This window comes from Bufo gargarizans, chromosome 1 (assembly GCF_014858855.1).
Source record: "Bufo gargarizans isolate SCDJY-AF-19 chromosome 1, ASM1485885v1, whole genome shotgun sequence".
Taxonomy (NCBI): Eukaryota; Metazoa; Chordata; class Amphibia; order Anura; family Bufonidae; genus Bufo; species Bufo gargarizans.
In genome coordinates, this window is record NC_058080.1 from 746,859,270 (window position 1) to 746,876,696 (window position 17,427).

General features: G+C 46.7%; 1 protein-coding gene across 1 annotated transcript in view; it reads left to right on the plus strand.

Moving 5' to 3' along the window:
* Nucleotides 1-17,427, plus strand: part of LOC122930544 (zinc finger protein 420-like) — a 35,199-nt gene that overhangs the window by 7,904 nt on the left and 9,868 nt on the right. The window contains exons 2-5 of the mRNA XM_044284019.1: nucleotides 5,217-6,168; nucleotides 12,766-12,871; nucleotides 14,000-14,164; nucleotides 14,271-14,657. Coding sequence (XP_044139954.1) covers nucleotides 5,217-6,168; nucleotides 12,766-12,871; nucleotides 14,000-14,164; nucleotides 14,271-14,657 — 1,610 coding nt within the window. The remainder of the gene's footprint in view (nucleotides 1-5,216; nucleotides 6,169-12,765; nucleotides 12,872-13,999; nucleotides 14,165-14,270; nucleotides 14,658-17,427) is intronic.

A 17,427-nucleotide genomic window follows, 5' to 3' on the forward strand; every position in this document is an offset into this window, starting at 1 on the left:
TGAGTAAGTCCAGATAGGTCCCTCCATGTGGCAGAGTGTGTTTTCCTGATTTGTTCCAATGCCCTATAGAAGGGCATGGGATGCTGTTCAGGGTCGGGGAGAGAGTTTACCAGATTGGTGGCCTGTGTGGGGTTAAGTCACATATCACCCCTCTCTATACATCTTGGGTGGGAGTCTGGACTTGTCTGGCTAGGAGATCTATTTTTTCCATCTAACCTGGCCACCATCTTGGCCTTCTCTCTCTCTCTCTCTCTCTCTCTCTCTCTCCCCTGCTGTCCTCCCTTTCTGCACTCCATGCTGCTTCAGCTCCCGCCCTCTGCTCCTGGGATCTGCATGAAGGGGGGGGCTGAAGAGGGGACTGACTGCTTCGCTTTCGTCGCGAGGAGGTTTTATCTCCTCCTCACTCTGCTCTTTCCTCTGCCCTCGTGTTTCAACTCCCATAATTATGGGCACATTCAGGGGTGCAGTAGGGTGGGCAACCAGCCCCCCTGGCACATAATAGGTGCCATCCGGATTCAACACAGGATACAGGGTTGGAGTTCTCGTTTTAGCATTTTCTCTGCAGTCTGACTGACTGAGTCTTCACAGGGCTGTGCCGTCTCCTCGAATGTTATCAGGAGAGAATTGGGGCAACTCAGAGTGGTCTATCTGTCACCCTGCGATAGTTGCTGGACAGGGAAGACAACTGTTTGTACTGATGAGTGGGTATCTACGGACTGAGGCTGCATCATCACAGAAGCCCTCCCACTTCTGGAAGGGTGTGGCCGGGGGGCACCACAAGCAAGACACGTATCTCGGGAATCTGGATTCTGCTGCCCACAATGTGCAACACGCCCATCCTGCTGGTCCCCTGGCTGGCACCCCACTCAGTGGGCAGAGCCTCTCAGAGTGTGGATTATCAGACACTGCTTCATTAGACACTGTGCCATTATAGGGCGGCGGCATTGCACTTTCTGTCATATAGACATCCCATCTCTCTGACCCCCCCCCCCCCCTTCCCCGGCAGCCAGGCGATCTGCTGTCCGGTGCCAGGCTTGTGCTGGACCAAGTAAACTTTCATCACACAACTTTCCACGACACAGCGTCTCCTTCTTCCACATTTCAGAGTGTAGCTCTCCATTTTCATGACCACCAACTATCTTTATTAGCTTTCTATAATGCTTCACATGTTTGCTTCCTTCTTCTCGGTCTACCAACTGAGGGCCGGTATACTCGCCCTCAGGCAAGGATGGAGACTGTCCCATGAGCTTAGCTACTTGAACACAAACAAAACAGAAACAACTGCCACCTCCTCCTTCTCACTACCAAAGTAGAGCTTACCCCTGTGCAGTATATGCGATCTGGCTCCCACGTCTGGTCTACCAGGCCGGGACTCCTCCCCCTGCCACCGCAGGCAAAAATTGCCACCGCAAGCAGGAATATATTTTAGTCCCCCGGAGCTCCCCGGGGACGACTCCATCCGCCACCGCAGGCAAGAATTTATAGTAGCCCCTCTACTCTGAGCTCCCCTCCCTGCCAGGGGAAATCTCTTGCTCTTCTTAACTTTTTAACTGTGTAGGTGCCTGACACAAAAACACAACACACAAATCCACAGCAGAGTAAACTCCTCTTTCAGTCTATGGTTCTAAAGGCTGCAGGATTTCAACATCAGCCGAAGCTGCTACTCACATCAACAGCAGAACAGATAACCACAGCACTGTGGAGTACGCCAGGAGGCAGGCAAGATAACCAGTTTTCTTACCTTGTCTCTGGAGCTGCAGTCCCGGTCCTCAAGCGTCTTCCACCGTGCTCCAGGAATCCAGGCCTTCGGCTGCGATGCTCCTTTCTCCCGCATCCCCACGTTGGGCACCAAAATGTTAAAGATGCCCTCAATCATGGCTAATTGTGTTTGCTCTACTGCTCCAAATTAGTAGTGTAATCCTAGGACTTTACATGCATGGAAGAAGTCACACTGCCACCTGGCAAGGGTGAAAGCAATTTCTCATTTATTAAAGGAAGTGAAGTAGTTTATAAGGACATCAGAGAGGGCATTCCCCGAGGCTCTTGGCATTGTTCCATTGGCTAAAATACGAAAAGAGATAACACTTGGCCTCTGCGCATTGTGCATTGTTTTACTAACTTTGGTATGCAAATTATGTAAATATCGATAAGCAAGCGCTATCTTGTAATGGCTTCCTCGCTAAAAGCAGAACAGCATACGTGTCATGCCCTGCTCGGACGGTGTGTGGAGGTCTATCAGATTGGCAGCACGTGTCTAACCTTTTTGTCTGTTTTGGAATCATGCTGGATCCGCCTTCCTTCAGGTGCTCTGGGTGGGGTCATTGGCTTAAATTGCCTTCTATCCCAGAGGGCCGTGCGGGTTATAGTATTCATTCTGGTCTTGGATTCAGGAAGGAAGGATTGTCTGTTCCAGCTCAGATAAGTTTCATTTGTGTTTGTGTTGTTTGCGGTCTAGGCTATTTGTGTGTCTTCTGCCCCTTCTCCCCTTTCATCATCTCAGGGATTCTAGGGTGTTTGCAGCCCAGGCACGAGGACACTTCTTACCTACCATCAAGGTCTGAAAGTGGGCTTAGCAGCATAGGGAGAGAAGTCAGGGATGTGCTAGGAGGTGACCTTTCCCCAGCACCTAGCCTAGACACTTGTGTATTTGGTTGTTTGTGTATCTGAGTTCCTGTCCGCCATGACAATTTGTCATATGTGACACATCAGGAAGGCGGGTCCTCTTGGGAAGGGTGAAACCTTCATGCTTTGGAGAAGATAAAGCATTGTCTGAGAGCTGGAGTATATGGGAGCTATCTTGTAGGGTAAAGGATGATATCCACATCTCCATCACAAGCACGACCACCGATGATGGACTGTAGGGTGGTTGTAGCCATGGAAACGAGCAGTATCATGTGATGGAAAAATGAATCCAGCCAGTAAAAGAAACAATATGGATAATAGTAATTAGTGGCTTGTATAATAAATGCTATTTGCTGAAGTGAGACAACCCCTTTAAGGATTCTTAGAACCACAAGGAGTCTCCGGCACTAAATACTGCTTCAGCATAATATGTTTATCATAATCAACACAAAGTCAAGGATCTCATGTTGATTGCATTTGCATGACTGAAATGATAAGATGTGATTAAGCTACCTCAGGAGAGGAAACAGAGACAGCAGCAGAGTGGTGACTTATTAGGGATGGAGACGGGCTTCCTGGTCAGACACATGGGTGTCAGGCATCTCCTTACCAAAATCTGAGTCAAGGTGGGTAGAAAGCGTAACCTGGTAATACAGTGATTTTGCCTTCCTTTTCCTGAGAGTATACAGGACGGATGTTGTTTTTTTTAGAAACAATGGTGGCTTTGCATCCTCCATCAATAAATCATTTGCCATTTGCCTGAAGGCAGTGGAATCCACTAAGTGGTGTGGGAGCGGCTCCACCACCAGCAGCTTGGCCAGGTGGAAGTTAAGTTTGCACACAAGTGGATCACTGAGCACGTATGATTGTTACCTGCTCACACTTTCTGTTATGGATGACTGACGATAAAGCAGCGAAGAGAAAGGAGGAGTTGTTTGAGCAGGAGAAGAAATAGCAGATGATGTTTTTGATGATGACAACAACACCTTACTGCTTGTGGATGTGGACTGGCTACTAGAATGATGACTGGGAGAAGGAGGACTGTCTTGCTTAAATTGGTGGCCAGTTTTCTGACCACGTCTTATTTGTGGCCTGCAGAGCTCGCTCACTGCAATGGTTTTGGTAGCTGGCACCACTGTTTTAAAAAATTCCCACAAGGAAGATGGCCATGCAAAGTCACCACCATACAAGCTTGACCTGAGTCTGACAGCTGTTGAGACTGCACTAACAACTGCAGCAACATTGCCTTCTTCCACAATAGTTTTGTAGAAAAAAATGGTCATTTGGACAGTCTACTACAATAGATGGTAATTGTGATGCAGGAATATAAGTCAGGTGGTACATTAGTCAGTGCTAAATGGAATTTTTGTAATAAATTCAGTTTTTTAGGAAAGAAATTGTGCAATTGGGAAGAAACCAACTGTGACACAGAAAAACATGTCACGTACACTAGGCTGCCTGAGGAATGGAATCTTTGTAAATCAATTTTGTAAAAAAAAAAAAAGAAAAGTAATATCTGCCATCACTGTGCAGAAACATTCCCACAAAGCAGTTACCCAGACAGAGCCACCACCAGCAACACTAACATTTCTGCCACCAGCTTGCCCTACTTCTGACAGCTTTTGAACCTGTACCCACAGCAGCGGCATCGCCTTCTCCCGAGCAGCAGTTTTGTAGTAAAAAGTTTTTGATTGGACGTAGTAAACCACAATATAACAATGAGTGACACAGAATGTGATGTCCGGTTCACTAGTCTGTGATTAATGGAATTTTTGTAATAACATTTTTAACCATTTTTTTTTTTATTCCACTGCATCCTACAGATGTCTATAAACCTGAGGTCTGGTGACTGTGCGGCCCCTAGGTCATACAGACCGCATTGTCGTGTCCGTGAATTCAGCCTGAGACGTGCCCTTTACAGAATGTCATGACATATCATCTTGTTAAATGTAGACTGTGGCCATGATTAAATTGTTGATAACAATGTTAAAGAGGATCTCACTATACTTTATAATACAAACTGCTTGTAGTATTAAACAGATCTCTTAGACCTGATGAGGCCGGTGTACTTATTTTGAAATTACATGTCAGAATGCTAATATTAAAGTGAGGAAGTAAGATCGCTCATGAGTCCTATATTCACAAGCTGTACTCAGTCTCTTCCCACTGTTGCTCCTGATATCTCACACATGCGCAGTGCAGGCTGCAGTCCCCATAGCTGTGCAGTAAAGAAAAGCATTGGATGCAATTAGAAGCTTGTACTGAGCATTGTGAGATTTTAGCAGCAGCAGACGGGGAGGTACACTTAAAAGAGCTTGTGAATTAAGCTTTAGGTGGTTATTATAACATGGATTCTTCTAGTGAGGACATCAGCATCATCAGGTCTAAGATCTATTTCTAATCATTACAGTTTGTGTTGAGGAATGTAGTGATGGATGCTTGTCTGTCATATATTTTGCCACAATGAGTGGAATGAATGGATTTTACCACTCCTTTTTGCTGGATCCACTTCCAGCCTTACAGGAACTTTATAAATATGTCTGCTTAACAGTTTGGTAAAATAAAAACCTCAAATTTAATTTTTATATTAACAGAAATTCCAAGTAAGAATTCCGAGGAAAACTTCATGTTGTTACGAAATTATAAAGTAATAGACGAAGATATAATGCAGCACTCTTCAAGAGAAAACCTTAATTTACATGCAGGACTTCACAGTACAGAATTATCATATAATGAGGAACCTTTACCTGAACAATCGCACGTTGTTATCTCAGCTCAGAAAGGGGGTAAAAGACTTCAGTGTGGTAAACAGTTCACAAAAAGCTTGGACCTTTCTACACAAAGAAGAACTCACACAGAGGAGAAGCCATACTCCTGTTCAGAATGTGGGAAGTGCTTCACATATAAATCAAATTGTATTATTCATGAGAGACGTCACACAGGAGAGAAGCTGTTTTCATGTTCAGAATGTGGAAATACTTTTATCCAAAAATCTGATCTTGTTAACCATGAGAGAATTCACATAGGAGAGAAACTATATTCATGTTCAGAATGTGAGAAATGTTTTGCACAAAAATCAGATCTTTATAATCATCAAAGAATTCACACAATAGACAAACCATATTTATGTTTAGAATGTGGGAAATGTTTTACACGAAGCACAAATCTTATTGCACATGAGAGAATTCACACAGGAGAGAAGCCATATTCATGTTCAGAATGTGGGAAATGCTTTACAAATAAATCCGATCTTGTTAAACATCATAGATTTCACACAGGAGACAAACCATATTCATGTCCAGAATGTGGGAAATGTTTTTCACGGAACTCAAATCTTATTGTACATGAGAGAATTCACACAGGAGAGAAGCCATATTTATGTTCAGAATGTGGGAAATGTTTTACAAATAAATCAAGTCTTATTAAACATCATATAATTCACACAGGAGACAAACCATATTCTTGTTCAGAATGTGGGAAATGTTTTACACGGAAATCACATCTTGTTGCACATCAGAGATTACACACAGGAGACAAACCATATTAGTGTTAAGAATGTGGGAGTGGAGTTGTAAAGTCTTACAGAGATATTGTACGGGTGTCATTAATTTGATAAATAAAATATATAGTGCTAGTTATGCGCTGCATCCCAAAATGTGCATCCTTGGGATATTTGAATCCGATAATTTGCAATCATTTATCATGGTTGGAATCAATAGACTTTTGTATCAGGCACATAAAACTCTAGCTGCTAAGTGGATGCGGCTACTTCCCCTGAGCATCTCTGAATTTACTGCAAGGATGATTGTGGTTATCAGGCTAGAAAGGGGGATATATATGAAGCGTATCTGCCTTTCTATGTTTGAAAATATCTGGGGCCCTTGGATAGACAAGTCTGGAGTCTGTAGCCCATGGTTGACCCTTCATAGTGGGCTCAGGGTTATTATGGGGTGACGCTAGTGGTGATATTTAAAGGTTGTTTGGGGGTATCTATTTGGTTCTTTCCTGCCAGCATCTTTAATAAATGGCATATTAGTCTGGCACTGCTTATATTTTTCCTTACTCTGTATTGTCTGTCTCATGGTCGGGACTTTGTCCCTAGGTATATGATAAATGTTTACATTTTATAACAAATGTCAAAATTTTTGGGGGTGCGGGTATTTTGTTGGGGTTTGTATACAAAGAAATATTTGGCTGTCGGTCGCTTTGAGTATTGCAAACAATATTTTGCATTGTACAGGACGAAGCAATTGACACGAAAACTTGTGATATGTCATAGTTTATTTTCATAACTTAATAAAACATTATCTGATAAAAAAAAAGAATGTGGGAAATGTTTTACAAATAAATCACATCTTATTACACAGGAGAGAAGTCACACGGGAGAGAAGCCATTTTCACATATTTTAACCACTTCACATCTGGGCCATTTCCCCCTTCCTGACAGCCATTTTTTGCAAATCTGACGTGTGTCACATTTTTTGTGGTAATAACTTTAAAATGTTTTTACTTATTTAGGCCATTCTGAGATTGTTTTCTCTTCACATTTTTTTTTTCTCTTCAAATTGAGTCAAAAAAAATTATTTTTAATTATAAAAAAATACCAAATTTACCAAAAGTTTGGAAAAATTAGCAAATTTAAATTTTTTTTTATAATAGATAGTAATGCTAAGGGGCAGATTGCTGTAGAGGTCACTGTTAAAGGGGATACGGTCGATATCTTTTAATTACATACACAAACATTAAATGAAATAGATTAAATATAGTCGTGCGAAGCCGGAACCTTCTGCTAGTAATCAGTATAAAGCATCCACAGAGTAAAAATAGTTGGAGTCATTTATCAAACTGGTGTAAAGTCGCCCCTAGCAACCAATTAGATTCATCCTTTCATTTTCCAAAGGAGCTGTGTAAAATGAAAGGTGGCATCTGGTTGGTTGCTAGGGGCGACTAAGCCAGTTCTACTTTACACCAGTTTGATAAATGACCCCAGGTGTTAGGGAGAGAGGGAAGTCTCAGCTTTACACTGTCGCCCCTGCAGTTTCTGCCATTTATGTGTGTATTTAAATAAAGGTCCACTTCTTACATCACAGACAGATCTGGTGTGTGGTAGACAGAGGTATATTTGGTTAGCAAATGTTTGGCAAAAGAAAACACAGTAATTTCTAGGTCCGTCCACTAGTAAACATGTCCGCTCCTGCCGCCACTGCAAACCCACCACAGCCAGACATCTCCTGCACCTTGTCAATCATGTTCCATAGTGTACTGCCACCAACTACTACCACCACACAGCCAGACATCTCCTGCACCTTGTCTGTCATGTTCCATACTGTACTGCCACCAACTACTACCACCACACAGCCATACATCTCCTGCACCTTGTCTGTCATGTTCCATACTGTACTGCCACCAACTACTACCACCACACAGCCAGACATCTCCTGCACCTGGTCTGTTATGTTCCATACTGTACTGCCACCAACTACTAGCACCACAGCCAGACATCTCCTGCACCTTGTCCGTCAGGTTCCATACTGTACTGCCACCAACTACTACCACCACACAGCCAGACATCTCCTGCACCTTGTCCGTCAGGTTCCATACTGTACTGCCACCAACTACTACCACCACACAAGCCAGACATCTCCTGCACCTTGTCCGTCATGTTCCATACTGTACTGCCACCAACTACTACCACCACACAGCCAGACATCTCCTGCACCTGGTCCGTTATGTTCCATACTGTACTGCCACCAACTACTACCACCACAGCCAGACATCTCCTGCACCTTGTCCATCATGTTCCATACTGTACTGCCACCAACTACTACTACTACCACACTGCCAGACATCTCCTGCACCTTGTCCATCATGTTCCATACTGTACTGCCACCAACTACTACCACCACACAGCCATACATCTCCTGCACCTTGTCTGTCATGTTCCATACTGTACTGCCACCAACTACTACCACCACACAGCCAGACATCTCCTGCACCTGGTCTGTTATGTTCCATACTGTACTGCCACCAACTACTAGCACCACAGCCAGACATCTCCTGCACCTTGTCCGTCAGGTTCCATACTGTACTGCCACCAACTACTACCACCACACAGCCAGACATCTCCTGCACCTTGTCCGTCAGGTTCCATACTGTACTGCCACCAACTACTACCACCACACAAGCCAGACATCTCCTGCACCTTGTCCGTCATGTTCCATACTGTACTGCCACCAACTACTACCACCACACAGCCAGACATCTCCTGCACCTGGTCCGTTATGTTCCATACTGTACTGCCACCAACTACTACCACCACAGCCAGACATCTCCTGCACCTTGTCCATCATGTTCCATACTGTACTGCCACCAACTACTACTACTACCACACTGCCAGACATCTCCTGCACCTTGTCCATCATGTTCCATACTGTACTGCCACCAACTACTACCACCACACAGCCAGACATCTCCTGCACCTGGTCTGTTATGTTCCATACTGTACTGCCACCAACTACTACCACCACACAGCCAGACATCTCCTGCACCTTGTCAGTCATGTTCCATACTGTGCTGCCACCAACTTCTACCACCACAGCCAGACATCTCCTGCACCTTGTCCGTCATGTTCCATACTGTACTGCCACCAACTACTACCACCACACAGCCAGACATCTCCTGCACCTTGTCAGTCATGTTCCATACTGTGCTGCCACCAACTACTACCACCACAGCCAGACATCTCCTTCACCTTGTCAGTCATGTTCCATATTGTGCTGCCACCAACTACTACCACCACAGCCAGACATCTCCTGCACCTTGTCCGTCATGTTCCATACTGTACTGCCATTATGTTGACGCACCACTGCTGCTTCCACCACTACACAGCGAGACATCTGCTGCTTTGCCCGCATCATGTTCTAAACTGTATTGCCGCTGATGACGATTCGTCACTGCCGCTATCACCATCACACAGCCAGTTATATGTTGCCGTTATGTCCGCCCTGATCTCTTCTGTATTGGAAATGTAGGCAACACCCATCTAGGACCTGCATCTCATAAAGGAAAACATTTTGGAAAGCCATAAAAAAAAAAATCACACTTCACTTTTTTTAAAATAATCGCGATTATAGCCACCAAATTTTTATCAAATTTGTGTAACAACTTCCTAGTTCTTAATAGATGGAAAAGTCCTTTCGGAGTATGGATAATAGCCATTTCAATGTGAGAGACGGATAAATCACATCAGCAGTACAAATCATCCCTGGTCCATAATAGATGGAAAAGGTCCATCTGGTGTATGAGAAATAGTTCACTGTGAGCAGGCTAAACCCCATGTCTGAAAAGGACCTCACCAGCAGGAGAACCTCTCTGTATATAACACATATAAAAGGTCCTTCCCTTACGTCCTAACCAGTGGCACAGGTGGGGTATTCTGCCCCCGTGGACTGGTTAGGACAGGTGAAAATGTTATTGACAAGTTAAAGTAATTAAGCAATTAACAAGACCCTCCCACCCCAATAAAGAGGGGAATCAAACCCCAGTCCCCTTGTGTTTTTTTCTGTCCTGCGGACAGATCTGGACGGGCGGAGGTCCCCCCCCTTCCTTCCCGGGGGGGGGGGGGACGGGACCCCTGTTCTATCTTTATGCATGCATACCCCTGTTGGGGTCAGTTTTGCTTGTCTCCTGCACGCTGCTTGTGTGCAGGGTGATTTTTTAGCCGCATTAGGTGCTGCTATGCGTTACCTTTCTCGGCGGAGTGTCTGTGCGGGGGGCGGGGCTCCCTCTTGTGTATGCGCGTAGCCGGTCCTCTGGCAGTGCTATTGTGTCGGAGTGCGCTTGGCCGGAACAATGCTGGCCGCCGCCATATTGGGAAGTGACGTCACTTCCTCCCTTTTCCTTTTTCTATCTCCCGGCCGAGCTTGTCCTTATATTATATTACTTTATAATATAGGTTTTCCGCCTATCGCCCCTGTGGCGAACTACTGCCTATAAAAGTGCCCATGGTTTAGCGCTACCTCTGCCCCATGTGGGCGGATCCTATTTTTGGCGCCAGGCAGACTATTTAAAGCTGGTTTAAAGGGTCAGTCAGCCTCCTGGAGCGCAGTTGTATTATTACTCTGCTTATCTTTGCTTAAGCTGTATTGGATTTCCACTTTCAGCGGGTTCCTCTGTTCAGCTTGTGCTTATAATTACCCTTGCGGGTTTCTTTTGATTCTAGCATTTCATGTTTTTTTCTGGGTAAAAGACCTTCTTGCTTAAAATTTCCTTCCTCCTCCTAATGCAACAGTTAATTCTGTTTTCTCTTTGGAAGCCATGTCGTCTACCGGGGACAGTGATCAGGATCCTGGCAGGAAGAATCCTGGCAAGAGAGACGTCATCTCCAGTGCCACGACTGCCAGATTGTCCTGGAGGACAACCATGCGTATTCCCGATGTCCACCTTGTAGGGCGAAGCTGCTTCCCCAGCAGGAACCTACGGTTCATGATGTGGTAGACTGGGTGAAGGGTTATATGGAGTCTAACATGAGTCAAGTGAACTCCTCCATTGAGAAGCTGAAGCAGGCTCTTATATCCAAGCGCCAGAGACCTTCCTCTCCTCATCGGGCCATGGAGACGGAGCTCTCTCCTCTTCTTCCGAGGATGAAGACGGTTTCGCCTACTTCTTCCCTCCCGAAAAGGCCCAGCGGCTGCTGAGATCCATCCACCATGGTGCCATCAGACGACGGTCCAAGTCTTCAGGATCCGATGGACAGGAAGGCTGATTGCGCCTTTAGGCATGTTTACTCCTCGGCTTCGGCTTCTCCCTCGGTCGCTATTGCGTCTTCTGAAGTGGCGAACTTCCTTAAAACCAGGTTCGCCCAGATTCAGTCTGACCTGGACCAGGGGGTCTCTAGGGATGACATTCTGGTCTCTTGGAAGACGCCCGGCCTAGCCATTGATTTTTTTGTGTGACTCAGCTCCACAACAACTAAAATTGCCCTATAAGTCCATGGCGCTTTCTACCACGGGCAGGCGCCCGCTTTGGCTAAAGCCCTGGAAGGCGGATACTACTTCCAAACACAATCTTTGCGCCATGGCGTATGAACCCGGCAGACTGTTTGGAACAGAGCTGGACCAAATAATGGAGGGACTGTCGGACAAGAAGGGCAAATCCCTTCCCCAACAGTCCTTTCGTGGTCGGGGCAAGAGGTATGGGTCCAGTTCGGGACCTCAGCCTAGAGCCCAAAGAGATTGGGGCTCCCGTAGAGGGGGAAGATCCTCCAAAGGTTTCTAAGCCCCCCAAGAAGTCCTCGACGCTCTGATTGCAGGCCTCCTCGAGGCTCTTGGTACATTGCCCGTCTGACTGGATTTCCAGAACTCCCTGCTCCCCATATTCCCGTAGGCGGTCGCTTACAACATTTTCTAGAGTCTTGGCAGACTCATATTCAAGACCCGAGGGTTCTCTGTATTATATCTCAGGGATACCTGGTAGACTTGGACAGTCCCCCTTTAGACAAGTTTGTTCAAACAAAATTGCTTCCTTCCAGCAAACAAAAGATTTTGGAGAACTACAGTACGTTCTGGAGTATCTTCAGAAAGGGGCACTAGATGAGGTGTCTCTTCAAGATCAGGGAGCAGGTATCTATTCCCCAGTTTTTCTGGTACCCAAGGTGACAGGAGACTGGCGGATGATCAAAGATCTGAGAAACTTCAATCAGTTCATCAGACTCAAGCATTTACGGATGGAAACTATCCAGTCAGTGACCAATCTTCTCTTGCCAGGGGATTTCCTGGCAACCTTGGACCTCAAGGATGCCTACCTCGATATTCCCATCCATCCTGGGTTCAGAAGATTCTTAAGGAATCAGGAGAGTCCTAAAACACTTTCAGTTTGTGCCCTCCCGTTTGGAATTTCTTCGGCCCCACACACATTTACCAAGGTGGTGGTTTCCGTGGTGGCAGCTCTAAGACTTTAGGTTTTGAGCATTATTCCATACTTGGACAACTGGATCTTCAGAGGCCCCTTCCCAAGCGATCCTGTCCAAACACATTCAGCGGGCTGTAGCCTTCCTCCACCAGCTAGGATGGATAATCAACTAAGACAAGTCCCAGCTTCTACCAGCTACCTCAGTTAAGTTCCTAGGATTCCTGGTGGATTCAGTGAAAATGACTATTCATCTTACTCCCGAAAGAAGGCTATCTGTTCAGAATTCAGCCCGCTCTCTCTCAGTACCTCGGAAGGTAACCATTCGTACTTTGATGAGAATGTTGGGACTAATGTCATCAACCACAGAGGCGGTTCCTTGGGCATTATGGCACCTACGTCCGCTACAATCGGAGGTACTAGCCATGTGGAATCACAGTCTGTTGGGACTAAATTCCGTGCACTCCCTGTCTTATCGGGCCCGGTCCTCCCTAAGATGGTGGACCCATCTCGAGGACGGCAAGTCCCTGATCCAACCCTCTTGGATCCTACTTACCACAGATGCATCCCTAGTAGGCTGGGGAGCACATCTTCTAGACACGACAGTCCAAGGAATCTGGACACCTCAGGAGATGTTGTTATCATCGAATCTCCTAGAAATCAGGGCGATCAAGCTAGCCCTTTTTTATTTTGCTCCCTGCATTCAAGGCAAAGCGGTGAGAGTACAGTCAGACAGCATGACGGCTGTAATGTACATCAACATGCAGGGAGGCACGAAGTCACAAAGTCTCCTGAGAGAGATAGGTGTGATATTGGATTGGGGAGAATTGAACCTCACCCACTTATCAGACGTCCACATTCGTGGAGTTCACAATATGATAGCAGATTGCTTGAGCCAAGTTCTTCCAACCGGGGAGTGGTCTCTCCATCCAGACATCTTCAAGGAGATAATGCTCATGTGGGGAATGCCAGAGATTGATCTCATGGCAACGAGGTTCAACACCAAGGTGGAGAGGTATTGCTCCCTTTACAGGTGGCAATAGATGCACTGTCAATCCCATGAAGGTTTGGGCTGGCCTATATCTTCCCTCCAATTTCCTTGATTCCGAGGGTATTGATGAAAATCAGGCAGGACCAAGCGTCAGTCATCACCATCATTCCATACTGGCTGAAAAGAGCTTGGTTTACCCAACTCATTCAAATGAGTCGGGGGCAATTCCCCAGAGAGAGTACTGGTGTCGGGGGACACTCAGACCTCCTCAAATCTTCAAATGTTCAACCTGACAGCCTGGAGGTTGATCAGTCCCTTCCAAGAATAGAAGGGCTATCGGGGTCTGTCTTGAGAACCCTAGAGCACTCCAGATCTGAGGCTACCAACAGATCTTATTCAAGAATTTTGAAGATTTTCTCAACTTGGTGTTCCAGTCGTCAACTGTGATCCACTGATGTGTCCATACCTACCATCCTACAGTTCCTGCAGGATGGTCTGGATAAAGGGTTGTCACCTTCGACCCTCAGAGTGCAAGCTTCTGCGATCTCGGCCTGTCTCAACAGGTACATTTCTCAAGAACCCCTTATCAAGAGGTTCCTTAGGGGAGCTTCAAGGTTAAAGCCTACGATAATTAAACCTATCCCGGTATGGGATTTAACGGTTGTGCTCAGTGGGTTATCATCTTCCCCCTTTGAGCCCTTAGAGGAGGTGGAGCTCAAGTTTCTAATCTGGAAAATTACTTTTTTATTAGCTATCAGCAAAACGAGTTGGGGAACTCCAAGCTTTTTCTGCTTTTGAGCCGTACACCATGTTCCTGCAAGATCGGGTGCTGCTCAAGTTTTTACCGACCTTTATTCCAAAAGTGCCTTCATTCAGCAACATCAACCAGGTGATTTCTCTTCCAGTTTTGGCTCCTCTCCCCTCCTCAGAAGAAAGGGGGCTCCATACCCTCGACGTTTCAAGATGTCTGAGGATTTACCTGGAACGGTCCAAGGTATTTAGGAAGGATGAAAACCTCCTTATCATTTTTTCCGATACCCACAAGGGTAGGAAGGCCTCTAAGCCCTCCATTAGTCGATGGATTAAAGAGGCAATTCGGGAGTCTTATGTGTCTCGAGGCTCGGAGCCCCCTGAGTTTGTAAGGGCCCACTCTACTCGAGCGGTGGCTACTTCCTTTGCAGAAAGAATCTCGTTTCCGCTGGATGTGATCTGTAAGTCAGCTTCTTGGAGTTCTCACTCCACTTTTATCTCACACTATAGAGTGGATTCTAGGATAGATAGTATTATCTTCCGCCAGGCATGAGAACCCTCCCATGGGGGTTTCTACTTGCTAATCCCCATCTGTGCCACTGGTTAGGACGTAAGGGAATCGTTCATTTCTAACGATAATTTGTTTTCCCTTAGTCCTAACTGGCACACAAATATCCCCCCTTAGTTGCTTTAGTGTTGCCTTTTTTTCTGCTTGTAACTACACAAGGGGACTGGGGTGCACGGGGGCAAAATACCCCATCTGTGCCAGTGTTAGGACTAAGGGATCGTTAGAATTTCGTAATTATCATTAGAAATTAACGAATCTGGGGTATGGGAAATAGACAGTTCACTGTAAATCAGATAAATCCCATCATAGTACCAGACCTGACCACCAGGGGGCTGAGAGGTCCGTACCGGGCATGGGAAATAGACTGTAGAGTCCGCTATTCCCCATACTTGGTAAGGATCAGGTCCGTATGGTGCATGGAGTTTAGACAAATCAATAATAGCCGGCTAAACACTAGCTCTGCTCCCGACCTGTCCACTAGGGGCCAAAAGGTCAGTACCATGCATGGAGTTTAAATAGAACCCTGGAGGAATGGCTGATAACAGAGAACAAGAGCCCTGACTACCGACCAGGACCTGCCCAGTATCTGCTGCACTGCCAGAGCTGAAGGACCTGGGGTGACGTCACCGTGTGATCAGTGCAGGGGGTGGGACTTACCTTTAGCAAGGATCACATGACAGTGACATCACCCCAGGTCCTTCACCACCCCCTCTCTCCACTGCTAAGCCCCGCCCCTGATCACATGACGGTGATGTCACCCCAGGTCCTTCACCATCCCCTCTCTCCAGCTAAGCCCGCCCCCACACTGATCACATGACGGTGACGTCACCCCAGGTCCTTCAGCTCTGGCAGTGCAGCAGATACTGGGTCCTGGTCGGTAGTCAGGGCTCTTGTTCTCTCTGGTATCAGCCATTCCTCCAGCCTGCAGGTAAGATGAGCTGTGAGGAGACAGTGTGGTGGAGAGCTCAGACATGTCACCTCTGGAGATTCTCCTCCATTACACACAAGGAATCCTTCTCCGCTCCTCAGCTTAGTATGATGGGGGAGGAGTAGTGGGATAGTGGGGGTTGTCATCATTCACTGGCCCCTGACTGTCCTGGTGAGGGGCCCCTGCCTCCAGGAGGAGAATGAATGGAGCGGGGCCCGGCCTGAGCTCAGCTCTCTCCAGTCTCTTCTCTAGGAGTTTGGACACAGCTGAGCACCAGAGGTGGGACCTGCATCTATCAGACATTTATCTCCTGTGGAGCCACCAGAGATCTCCATGTTGGGGCCCCTGGAATCCATGTGGTGGGGCTCTGAGAAGCGGGGCCCCTCCAGGCTCAGGAAGTGCGGTTCTGGAGGTGACATCTGGTCTTGTCCCCTGGATGATTTCCTCTCCTCTTCTCATAAAGGCGCCTGCAGTACTAGAAGCCTCCAGCTCCTCCAGTTCTCTCCTCTTCTCCTGAATGACCACCAAGGATGGACAGGAAGGAGATCAGCAGAAGAATATTAGACCTCACCTTGGAGATCATCTCCCTGCTGAGCGGAGAGGTAAACTTTTCTAGATTTCTCTCCTCTTTATTGTATTCTGTAACAAGTCAGACATCGGGAAGGAGAATCCATCATAGGAAGTGATAGGAAGAGTCCAGGGTCCTGGAGAACGGCCTCCAGACCTTCCAAGTGATGGAGAACCTGATCAGCCCCCAATGTGGTGAGTGATGTATCATGTGACCAGTGACCAATAGTCATGTTGTAGGAGCCATGAGAGGTAAGTAGGCACGTTGTACCAGGAGGAGAGGGCCGGAGGAGAGCACATGGCCCCTGAAGGGTTTATTCCCTAAGTGTCTCTCTCCATCCACAGGAGTACACAATAGTGAAGAAGACATCGGGGGACTGTGTGACTCCCATCATCCATCTCCAGGAGTCAGGAGGGCGGAGCAGGACCCCTCCCCCATCACAGAGCCTCCCCCTCACCCCCTGATACATGAGCAGAAGATCCTAGAACTCACCCACAAGATGATGGAGCTGCTGACTGGAGAGGTGACACTGCTGGGAATGCTGGGAAATTCTCCAGTAACAGCACTGGAGGGGTCTGGGTGATGACGGTGTCATTGTGTTGTCAGGTTCCTATAAGGTGTCAGGACGTCACTGTCTATTTCTCCATGGAGGAGTGGGAGTATATAGAAGGACACAAGGATCTGTACAAGGAGGCCATGATGGAGGAGCACCAGCCTCTTATATCACAAGGTAAGAGCCGTCATGTGCAGTGTATACACGTGTGTGCAGTGACATGTAATGGAGGAGCACCAGCCTCTTATATCACAAGGTAAGAGCCGTCATGTGCAGTGTATACACGTGTGTGCAGTGACATGTAATGGAGGAGCACCAGCCTCTTATATCACAAGGTAAGAGCCGTCATGTGCAGTGTATACACGTGTGTGCAGTGACATGTAATGGAGGAGCACCAGCCTCTTATATCACAAGGTAAGAGCCGTCATGTGCAGTGTATACACGTGTGTGCAGTGACATGTAATGGAGGAGCACCAGCCTCTTATATCACAAGGTAAGAGCCGTCATGTGCAGTGTATACACGTGTGTGCAGTGACATGTA